The sequence below is a fragment of the Taudactylus pleione genome, unplaced genomic scaffold (assembly GCF_031769625.1).
Source record: "Taudactylus pleione unplaced genomic scaffold, aTauple2 ptg000556l, whole genome shotgun sequence".
NCBI classification, from domain to species: Eukaryota; Metazoa; Chordata; class Amphibia; order Anura; family Myobatrachidae; genus Taudactylus; species Taudactylus pleione.
This window is the reverse complement of record NW_028284958.1, coordinates 17,371,569-17,383,975: the sequence shown is the minus strand read 5'-3', so window position 1 is coordinate 17,383,975 and position 12,407 is coordinate 17,371,569. Positions and strand designations below refer to the sequence as shown.

Here is a 12,407-nt window from a genome sequence, read left to right as displayed (position 1 = left end):
GGACTCAAGACTGGATAATCACTGTAAGCAGTTGTGCAAAAATCCATTAAGAATTCACATAAACTCCATCAAGGATCTGAAGTAACACAATAGTAATGAAGGAAAGTTATTCTTGACTGAAGCTCAACACACATTTTTGTACCTTTCTGGAGGCAGAGTTCACACAGCACGTGACCACAGTTTGTTATGGCAAATCGAGATGTTTCTCTGCCTGGCTGTTGAAAGCAGACATTACATCTCAGCAGATCAGCCATTTTCTATGGTTCTTTCATATATTGCAACGTCAGACCGCGATTTAGCTATAAAGAAATAAAAAAAGAAGTACAGTTCTTAGAAAACTGAAATATGATTAAGCTCCAAACTAAGGATCTGATTCAGTCTCATGCAAATTGTCCACATCTGCGCACATGCTCATCTACAATCTCTGTCTCTGTAGGCTAGTTAGTGTAGCATGGAAGTCACCCAGATCTCAAATTGCGGCTTAATGGGTATAACGGAGAGGCCGTGGGGCATTCACACTAATAACAGGAGATATGGTAAGAACTTACCTTTGTTATCTCCGTTTCTACGAAGTCCTTAGGGTCCACAGGGATACCTTGGGGGTATAGGTCTTGGCTCCACAGCCATTGGCACCACAGAGTTAAAGATGTCCTCCCAGGATGCACTGGGCCCCCTCCTATACCCCGCCCCCAGGCCAAGGCACCTCAGTTTTAGTATCAAGCCATAGGCCGGGAGAGAGGAAAAAGGAAGAAGAAAGTCTGGAACACACAAGATTCACATTCTCATAGAAAAGGGAGACAGAAACTGGTGACCAGAACAACACCCTACGGAAGCACAGGGCGTCAGGGCGGGCTCCCTGTGGACCCTAAGGACTTCGTAGAAACGGAGATAACAAAGGTAAGTTCTTACCATATCTCCTGTTTTCTACCTCAGGGTCCTTAGTCCTTAGGGATCCACAGGGATACCTTGGGGATGTCCCAAAGCAGTATCCTTCAAGGGAGGGGACGCTCCTGTGCCGAGAGGAGAATCCGCCGCCCGAAGGAAGCATCCTGAGAAGCAAATGTGTCAAAGGCGTAATGCTTGACGAAAGTATGGACAGAGGACCACGTGGCCGCCTTACAAAGCTGAAGAGCTGAGGCGCCACGTCGAGCTGCCCACGAAGGTCCCACAGATCTTGTAGAATGAGCTTTCACAGAGGGTGGCACTGGGAGTCCCTCGTGAGTGTATGCCTCAGAGATCGCCATGCAGATCCAGCGTGCCAAAGTCTGTTTATTGGCAGGCCAACCCCTCCTATGAAAGCCATATAGGACGAACAAAGAGTCTGATTTTCTCAAAGAACTGGTACGGTCCACGTAAATCCGCAGAGCCCGTACCACATCCAAAGAAGCCTCACCAGCTGAGAGATCAGATGAATTAAAGGCTGGGACCACAATTTCCTCGTTAATGTGGAAACTAGACACTACTTTAGGAAGGAATTCGGGACGGGTACGAAGTACCGCCCTGTCCGAATGAAAAATTAGAAATGGGGGACGACACGAAAGAGCCCCCAAATCCGACACCCTTCTGGCTGAAGCAATAGCCAAAAGGAACACTGTTTTTGCCGTAAGCCATTTCAGATCCACAGAACCCAGAGGTTCAAATGGAGGATCGTGTAGCGCCTTCAGAACCACAGCCAGATCCCATGGAGCTACCGGATGGACATAGGGAGGCTAGATGCGAAGGACACCCTGCATAAAGGTACGGATATCAGGCCGCGTGGCAATCCTTCGTTGAAACAAAACCGACAGGGCAGAAACATGCAAGGCGTAGACCTAAATCCAAGCCTGCCTGAAGGAAAGCCAACACTCTCGATATTCTAAACTCGTGAGGATCGTACGCTTTAGGGCGACACCACTCAAAATAGGTATGCCACACCCTGTGGTAAATTCTAGCTGAAGCCGGCTTACGAGCATGTAACATGGTATTGACCACCGCTCTAGAGAAACCCTTGGACCTTAAGAGGGAAGCCTCAAGAGCCACGCCGTCAAAGATAGCCGATTCAGGTCCGGGTAGAGACAAGGACCCTGAGACAATAGGTCCGGCCTCTGAGGTAACAGCCAAGGAGTGTCGATGGATAGACACTGGGGATCCGAGTACCAACTCCTTCTGGGCCACGCAGGGGCCACCAGCAGGATCTTGCCTCCTTCCTGCCTGAACTTTCGAATTACTCAAGGCAGCAGGGAGAATGGAGGAAACAGGTACGCGAATTGGAAGTTCCATCGTGCCGACAGAGCGTCCACCAGGAGAGCTCCTGTGTCTCTTGTTCGGGATCCGTACGCCCACAGCTTGCGGTTGTGTCTGGAGGCCATGAGGTCTATTTCGGGAAGACCCCACTTGTCCACCAGGAGTTGGAACACCTCCTGGTGAAGAGACCATTCCCCCGGGTGTACATCGTGGCGGCTGAGGAAGTCCGCCTCCCAGTTCAGCACACCCGGAATGAAGACGGCCGAAATGGCCGGCAGATTGCCTTCTGCCCAAGTCAGAATGCGGGACACCTCCCCTAGAGCCGCTTGGCTTCAAGTTCCTCCCTGACGATTTAGGTAAGCCACCGTGGTGGCGTTGTCTGACTGAACCTGCACAGGTTTCCCTAGCAGGAACGGTTTTGCCTGCTGCAGCGCCCTGAACACTGCTCGAATTTCCAATATATTGATTGGCAGGTTTGATTCCTCCAACGTCCACCGACCCTGGAAGACGTGTGGGCCTGTCACAGCGCCCCAGCCCCGAAGGCAAGCATCCGTTGTTAGAAGGACCCAATCCGAAATCCAAAACGGACGTCTCCTGCTGAGATGAGACTTTTGTAACCACCACGTCAAAGACAGGCGCACTTCCGGAGTGAGCCTGATCATCTGCGTCTTTATTCGACGGGGATTTCTGTCCCATCTGGACAGGATCAACATTTGTAGAGTCCTGGAGTGGTACTGGGCATACTCCACCATGTCGAACGTTGACACCATGGATCCCAGTAATTTCATCGCCGAGAGAAGAGACACTCGGCGACTGCTTAGAACATTGCGTATCTTGGACTACAACAGGGCTATCTTTTCCTCCGTCAAAAAGATCCTCTGTTGCTGAGAGTCCAACAATGCCCTGAGATGGACCATTCTCTGAGAAGGAATTAGAGAGGACTTCTTCCAATTCACTATCCAGCCATGAGCCTGCAATACCGATATTGTCAGTTGTAGATGGCTGCAAAGGACTTGTGGCGACCCTGCCAACAACAGAAGGTCGTCCAAGTAAGGTAACAGGCGAACTCCCTGCAACCGCAGGTGTGCCGCCATGGCCGCCATTACTTTTGTGAACACCCGAGGAGCCGTGGAAAGGCCAAACGGTAGGGCCTGAAACTGGTAATGGAGGTCCAACACTGTAAATCTGAGGTAACGCTGATGAACCCTGGCAATGGGGATATGCAGGTAAGCATCCTGAATATCCAGGGACACCATAAAATCCCCAGGCTGCATAGCTAAAACAATAGAACGCAGAGTCTCCCTCCGGAACCGAGGGACCCTTAAAAACTTGTTCAGGGACTTGAGGTTGAGTATAGGTCGGTATGATCCATTTGGTTTTTGAACCAGAAAAAGGTTGGAGTAATATCCGGTCCCTCTCAGGGATAACGGAACAGGTTCTATTACTCCCATTTGAAGCATAGAACGCACCGACTCTTGGATCGCTAGAGCCTTCGTTGGACCTGAAGGACCTGCTGTTACAAAGATATGCCCTCTCCTTCTGCGGAAGGAGAGGGCATATCCTTGAGATACCACCTCCCGTACCCAAGTGTCTGTGGTGGTTTTGAACCAACACTAGGCGTATTGCAGAAGTCGGCCTCCCACCCTGGGATCCCCCAAGGGGAGGCCCAACCCGTCAGGCTGAGGGTTTGTCGTCCGGCTTGGCAGCTGGACGTCTGGTACTCCAAGCTTGCTTCTTGGTCTTAGCGGTCTTTTTGGGACCTGAAGGTCTCGCAAAGGACTGAACCCTAGGTTTTCCCGGAGGGCGATAGGGCCAAAAGGACGGATTTTTAGACCCAGACAGAGTCGGGACTGAGGGTAGACACGCAGACATGGCAGCCGCCAACGTGTCTACTATTTTGTCCAAGGCTGGTCCAAACAGGACCTGTCCATTGTAGGGTAAGCATTCCAAGCCTTTCTTGGATTCAGCGTCCGCCCTCCACGAACGTAACCACAAGGAGCGTCGAGCGGCCACAGCCGCAGCAGAAATCCTAGAAGCAGGCTCAAGTCCAAAGCTGCTTCGTTAATGTACGTAGTGGAATCCCGAAGGTTACCCACTAACATAATCTGTTCGCTGGTACCCTCAGAAGCGAATGATGCCTCCAAAGCATCTGCCCACCTTTCCATAGCCTGGGCCACCCAGCAGACAGTCATAGCTGGTCTAGATGCTCCTCCAGCAAGGGAATAGATGGACTTAAGACACACCTCCACCTTACTATCGGTCTCGGAACTCCCAGAATAGGAGGCGGGACTACCGCCTGCTGTGCAAACCCCAATTGTGGAAACGTAGGAGGGGCTGCAAGCCTATTTACAAGAACAGTCAGGGCTTGTGCAAAACAAGCCCAAGGTGGTTCCTGAGAGGTGCTGGGTACAGCAGAGGTACCAGGGATGGCCAAACATGCAGCACATAACCCATCCTAGAGTACCGCCCCCTCCCCCACACCTGCTTTACATCTGGAGCAGGAAAATAGGAGAGGTGCTCCTCTAACAGAGTCCTCACTGGACATAGTGGTATGTGACACTCCTCTCACAGAAATAAATCTAAAACTGTGAGGTAAATTCCTACCCTGACAGTACTGGCACTGAGAGGGCTGGTCAGGAGGAAGAAATAGGGATAGTAAAATGGCTGACAGTGAAAGATCAGGCACACAGCGCTAGCATAAAGTCACATATCATGCAGAAAACCCTGCACTAAATGCACTATCACTTACACAGACTTACAGTCTGGCAGTGATAGCGCTACATACGCTGACCTTTACTGGAGGAGAGGTATGTAAGGGGCACCCCAGGCTCCGCACCCTGTCACCACAGCATTCACCTAAAATGGCCGCCGGAGGATGAAGGGAGGCGGGCCTGAGGAGGATCACTGCCTCAGCCCGCCAAAACCTCAGCGTTAGGCGGCGGAGAGCAGTGATGGGGAGGAGCCTCCTGTGCACTACAGGGAAGGCATCCTCCCCTGGCAGGCCATTAACCCCCCGGGATGCTGGAGCGTGTTCCACAACGCTCCAGCCCCGTATCCCTGGTGGTCTAGTGGAGAGCGCAGGCATCCGCCTGGCTCCACTATACTGCCGTCCCCAGGGAGCCCCCAGCCCTGGGGACGCCGGACTGTGATTCAGCGGGCGCCTACCGCAGACGCCCGCTGCTTACCTTGCTGCCCCCCGTAGGTCCGGCCACAGTCCCAGGCCCCCGGGGGTTCCGCTTGCAGGAACCCCCAAGAGCCCGCCGAGCTCCCCGGATCACTACCGGTGGTCGGCGCAGGCGGGGGTGTCGGAGCGGTAGCATGGACGTCCGCTGGACAGTCCTATGCTACCGCTCTTAGATGATCTTCAGGGGCTGTTATACACAGCCCCCCTCTGCGATGACCGGCTCCCGGCCGGGCACCTACTGAAAACTGAGGTGCCTTGGCCTGGGGGCGGGGTATAGGAGGGGGCCCAGTGCATCCTGGGAGGACATCTTTAACTCTGTGGTGCCCATGGCTGTGGAGCCAAGACCTATACCCCCAAGGTATCCCTGTGGATCCCTAAGGACCCTGAGGTAGAAAATAAGTTTGCCATGGGGGTGTGGAAGGATTGCAGCCTATGCAGTGGTAAGTATATTCAAAGACCAGGTGAGTTCAGAAGGATCTATTGCGCAGAGGGTAGGGCTTGTGCAAATGCGTCCACTTTGTGTGCGACTCTGAATGGTCCCCTAAATGTTTGGAGAGTAATTATATCATACAGCGTGATATGGCAGAGGAATACAACAAAAATGAGCATGTATCCTTAAACCATTGCTAACAACACCAGACATATATATGACACATCACAGTTCTTTCGCAAAACGTAGGGGGAATTATGTAGGTCACTTAAAAAGAGTAGAACATCCATTGTGTGCCTCTGTTGGCAATGAGGTACATATTTTTAAGTAGCAAGATGATAGCTCCATCAAAGGAACAGAGGATTAAGTTTGTACTGGCAAAGAGGATGGTCCCTAGCAAAGAAGAGTTGGTGCAATGGTACACCTTATTTTGCAGAGCAGTGTAGGCACCAGGTTTCCTTTTGAGGAGAGAGATTACTGAAATGAGTGGTACATTTTTCAGGGGCACACCTAGCTGGTAGGAAGGGAGCAGCATGATCTTTACCAATTTGCAAGATGGCTTGAGTTTTGTTCAGGTCTCACTCAGTACTTTTAATGAGACCAGATGTGAGCCTCCATATTGCACTTTGACATCTTGGCATCAGACTACTGACACATACAAGTATAATAAAGGCTGTAACAATTTTCCCGCACTGTCATGCTTAATTTAAGACTCAACTGAGCAGTATTTTAGAAAACAAACTGAAAAATATATTTTATGGTAAGGGGTTCTTCTAAGAAAGTGAAGTGATGTTTACATTTTTAGAAAGTTCCATGTAGCTTTTTCTCCTCCACATCTCTATGCACTTCTCGGTTGTGGAGATGTCTCCAGGGATCAGAGTGGAGGTAGTGTATTGGACTGATCATGCACCATTGCAAAACCAAAACTGTTTGCGGAATGCATCAATTTGGCTAACTCATCTATATAATACTATAAGACAATGTGGTGAGCATTAAAGAGACTGCAGGTATTGTGGTTCCTCCATCTAGAATCTTCAATACTTTGGCCCTGATTCAGACCCGCTCGCAAGTGGGTCGATGGTCTGCACTGAGCATGCGCACGACGGAGGGAGCTCCGTCGTGCGCATGGGCCAGACGCGACGAGCGAAGGAAAGTCCTTCGCTCGTTGTGTCTGATCAAAGGGGGCGTGCTGTCGATGTTGATTGACAGCACGCCCCCTTTGGTGGGCGTGCCGGGGGCGTGCCTCCCTGACGGGGGCATTCCCAAGGGAACGCCTCCCGTCAGAAGCCGGCCCACTGACATCACTAGTGATGTCAGTGGGAGTGATTTTGGCTCTGATAGAGCCAAAATCACTCCAGGCCTTGCGGTTGAAAACCTCAACCGCAGGCTCCGGCTCGCAGTTTCGATGGCCATCAAACTGCACGCTCGTATAGGCTGTGGGTGGTGACCCACAGCTATACGAGCGTCCAGGAGGACGCTCCATTTTTATGGAGGGCGGCCCTCATTCAGAGCGTACGGCTCTGAATGAGGGCCTTTGTCTTATGTTACAGGACCTCTAATCATTACTATGATGAGGATTACCACAGATATAAGCTATACAGAAAAGAATGTTGTGCATGCTCTTAGTACACCCTTCGTAATATTACATTTTGATATCTGAGCAAATAGTTAGTGAAGACTAAGGGGCATATGTATCAAAGCTTGATGTGAGATAAAATTGTGAGATATATATCACCAACCAATCAGCTTCTAACTTACATTTTGCAGGCTGTGTTTAAGAAATGATAGTTTGGAGCTGATTGGTTGTCGATATATATTTCACAATTTTAACTCACATCAAGCTTTGATACATATGCCCCTAAGTCCATGTTAGCATGTGTAAATACTGAATCAAAGTGGACCTGAAACAAGAAAATCAGTTTGAGATGGATATGACAGAAGGCAAGAAGGAAGAGCAGGATGAAATACCAAAAAACATGCCAGATTACTACATCAAGTTAGAAAAAACTGGTCAGAGCACTACACGTGAGCATTGCTTTGAATAGGCCCGGAAGACCCTTTGTTTGCAATGTTTCAAGTATAGAGCCTTTATTTCAATAGAACTCTGGGCCTGATTCAGAGCTGAACGCTCTGACCAGAGCGCTCGCTCTGAATCAGGGCCGTCCCAGCTAAAATTGGAGCGGCCTCCTGGCCGCTCGCATAGCTGTGGGTGACCACCCACAGCTTATGCGAGCGGCCAAAAAGATGGTCGCGATGGTCAAAGACCATCGCGACCATCGGGCTTGCGACGAGACCCTGCGGTAGGGTCTCGCTTCCGCAAGCTCAGGAGTGATTTTGGCTCTATCAGAGCCAAAATCACTCCCACTGACATCATTACTGATGTCAGTGGGGCCGGACTCAGACGGAGGCGTTCCCATGGAAACGCCTCCGTCTGGCAGTCACGCCCCCGGCACGCCCACCAAAGGGGGCGTGCTGTCAATCAACATCGACAGCACGCCCCCTTTGGTGCGAGACCCGGAGCGACGGAGAGCCTGTCGCTATCCGGGTCTCGCGCATGCGCACGATGGAGCTCCCTCCGTCGTGCGCATGCGCAGTGGGGCAACATCGACCCGTTTGCGAGCGTCCTTTGCTCGCGAACGGATCTGAATGACCCCCTCTGTACCTCACAATGCAACTTTACCATAATTCAATTAAAGTTTGATAATTACACTGCACAGTGATTTCTAAGGCTGAGTACACGCGTAAAGATTTTCTGTCCAACCATCCAACTAGTTGGTTGGAATGAAAATCTGGTAAGGTATGAAAGCAAATGACAATCAGCAATTTGCTTCCAAACACCGGAAAATGGGCAAAAATTGATGATTGAACAAATTGTTTAGATCAAACATTTAACAAACTTGTCTGATGACCATTTTCATCTGTTTTCTGGCATTTAGGAGCAAATTACTGATTGTCAGTTACTCCCATACCTTACCAGATTTTCATTCCAACCAATCAACTAGTTGGCTGGTTGGACAGAAAATCTTTACGTGTGTATGCAGCTTGTGCCCTGCCTGTAGGCACACAGATACCTTGCAGAGGTCTAAAATTTACCTTTATGGTCTAAATTGGGTATTTTTGTACTATTGCTCTGCCATTTTCCAAATAGACTGTAAGGCAAGCTCTTTCTTGACTGGAGCCATATGCATCCCCTTTGTTATCAGATCTGCATTGATTTTGTCTACCCTGTAAGTTCCTGTTTAAGAAATGTTCAATGAAACTATTATTTTTGCAATGGGTAAACTGTTTCACAAATTATCTTCAGAGACCTAGGGGTCTATTCATCAAGAGTGACGATGTTGCCAAGAATATTATCGGGCAACATTGTCACAAGTTTTTATCAATTATGATAAAATATGGCTGCCATTCAGCAATATTTTGTGCAGGGACAGCGGTTGCGGAAACACGCTGTCCCTACGATGTCAAAGAATGCATTGTTTTCAGAATTCCAAAAACAATAACTTCTGTTTGTTCCTTTGCGCATGCTCAGTCATGCGCTCGGGAACAGTCTCCGTCCCTGCTTGCAGGTACCGCCGACGGGGTAAGTACAGCTCCAGCCTGTCCAAACTGATATACATGTATACAGGCTAGTATAAAGCCTGTATACACATGTCAATTTATGTGTTTTTATATTTAACATTTAGATGTGTTAAATATAATAGCACATAAATATACATGTATACAGGCTAGTACAGGGCTCGACAAATCCCAGGCGCCAGGTCGCCATGGCGACTAAGATTTTAGTCCTGGCGACCGGGATTTCCAAGCCCCCCACCCACACCCGCTGCAGGGAAGCTCCTGCCGGGCGCCCGCTGAAATGTTACCGGCGGACGCCCGACTCCCCGCAACAGCAGCCGGAGCTCACTCCTGAGCTCTGACGTACGGCTCCCCCCACGGGCATTATGGGAGAGACGTCCATGACGTCTCTCCCATAGTTCCGAAGAGCGTCAGACGGCAGCGAACGCAGGATCCTGGCCCTAGGTAAGTATTCTGTTTTGGGTTTTTTTGTGTGTGTGCGGGGCACACTTAGAGGGGGCACTAATACAGGGGCTTACTACAGGGGGTTTACTACAGGGGGCACTATTTCAAGGAGCTTACTACTGGGGGCACTAATACAGGGGGCTTACTACAGGGGGCCATATTTCAAGGGGCTTACTACTGGGGGCACTAATAAAGGGAGCACTATTTCAAGGGGCTTACTACTGGGGGCACTAATACAGGGAGCACTATTTCAAGGGGCTTACTACTGGGGGCACTATTTCAAGGGGCTTACTACTAGGGGCACTAATACAGGGGGCTTACTACAGGGGGCACTATTTCAAGGGCCTTACTACAGGGGGCTTACTACTGGGGCCACTATTTCAAGGGGCTTACTACTGGGGGCACTATTACAGGGGGCTTACTACTAGGAGCACTATTTCAAGGGGTTTACTACTGGGGGCACTTTTACAAGGGGCTTATTACTGGGGGACTACTGCAGGGGGCTTACTACTGGGGGCACTATAACAGGGGGCTTACTACTGGGGGCACTATTACAGGGGGTTTACTACTGGGGGCACTGTTTCAAGGGGCTTACTACTGGGGGCACTATATAAAGGGGCTTACTACAGGGGGCACTATTTCAAGGGGCTTACTACTGCGGGCATTATTACAGAGGGCTTACTACTGGGGGCACTATTACAGAGGGCTTACTACTGGGGGCACTATTTCAAGGGGCTTACTACTGGGGGCACTATTACAAGGGGCTTACTACTGGGGGCACTATTACAGGGGGCTTACTACTGGGGGCACTAATACAGGGAGCACTATTTCAAGGGGCTTACTACTGGGGGCACTATTTCAAGGGGCTTACTACTAGGGGCACTAATACAGGGGGCACTATTTCAAGGGCCTTACTACTGGGGGCACTATTACAGGGAGCTTACTACTGGGGGCACTATTTCAAGGGGCTTACTACTGGGGGCACTATTACAGGGGGCTTACTACTAGGGGCACTATTTCAAGGGGCTTACTACTGAGGGCACTTTTACAAGGGGCTTACTACTGGGGCATTACTGCAGGGGGCTTACTACTGGGGGAACTATTACAGGGGGCTTACTACTGGGGGCACTATTACAGGGGGTACTATTTCAAGGGGCTTACTACTGGGGCACTATATCAAGGGGCTTACTACAGGGGGCACTATTTCAAGGGGCTTACTACTGGGGGCACTATTACAGAGGGCTTACTACTGGGGGCACTGTTTCAAGGGGCTTACTACTGGGGGCACTATTACAAGGGGCTTACTACTGGGGGCACTATTACAGGAGGCTTACTACTAGGTTGAGGGGCACTGAAAGGGCATGTGTGGGGGTCTATACAAGCTTTCATATATTTTGGTAATGGACAATGGTCTGGCTCCTAAACTTTTAAGATGACTCCTAGATTTTACAAAAATGTGTCGAACCTGGGCTAGTATAAAGCCTGTATACACATGTCAATCACATTCGGCAGGTTTAACAAGCTCTAGAGTGACCTACCGGTCAGCGTTCACCGGAAAGCGGGCACAGAGACTGGGCGAAGTTACAAGATGCTGCAGGGACTTATGGGAAAATTTCCCTCTTTCCTTGAAGTTTTCGGGATATTTAAGTATTTTCCTCATAAAACGCCATATAAAGGAGCTATTTTTCGAGTGATTTAACACTTCTTGCTTTGCTGAATAGCAAAAAGCATTAAAGCACTGTAGAGATCAATGGCTGATCCCTACAGTGCGGTACTCAGCGAGATGGGAATTAGTGAAGATAATTGCGTTATTTTCTCCATTATCGCATTGCTGAATAGGGGAGTTACATAAAAAATACAGAAATCATAGTTTCCGTATTTTTTATGCAAAAAAAAATCAATGCTGAATAGACCCCTTAGGCTCATATACTAGCAACCAAGATAACTAGTGATAAATCTATTCAAGAATAAGGAAAAAGCAAGGAAACCAACTTGGATGGATAACACCATTTGGGGATTCAGGGCCTGATTCATTATGGATCACTATTGCGATTATGCTCGCAGACCCCATGCGAAAATATGCTGATTGCAATCGCAATGCCGTCGCTGCCTAACATACGGATGCCAACTTCCCCTTACTCACATCCGTAATACATTGCAAGTCAGCTAAACCATCGGTAGCATTGAGTACCATCGGAGTCTCATCCACAATTACAACAGGTCAACAGGTCAATTACCTCAACGCACGCAGTGAAAGCACAAGCTAATTTATGCACGCCTTCGCGCACTGCAATGCATACACAGTACGCAACAATCGGCTGTCTGTGTGCGTAATCGCAGTTGTGATCCGTAATGAATCAGGCCCTCAGTTTGAAAGGGTAACACAAATCAAGTAAGCCTAGTTGATTGTTGAGCAGAGGTTTTATATTACTAATGCTGGGCATACACGGCCAGATAAAATGCCTTTCAGACCGACAGACATTTTATCTGGCAGCCTGCCAGCCGCAGATGTCGCCGGCATACACTGTGAAAGAAATCTCACAGTGTATC

General features: G+C 49.5%; 1 protein-coding gene across 2 annotated transcripts in view; it reads right to left on the bottom strand.

The window, feature by feature from the left end:
• RNF212 (ring finger protein 212) overlaps positions 1–272 on the bottom strand; it is a 90,181-nt gene extending 89,909 nt beyond the window's left edge. The window contains exon 1 of one of the 2 annotated variants that reach the window (XM_088452709.1): positions 143–272. In XM_088452709.1, coding sequence (XP_088308835.1) covers positions 143–254 — 112 coding nt within the window. In that variant the 5' untranslated portion in view covers positions 255–272. The remainder of the gene's footprint in view (positions 1–142) is intronic. The other variant, XM_088452710.1, reaches the window with a different exon arrangement.
• Between the last annotated feature and the right edge of the window lie 12,135 nt (positions 273–12,407).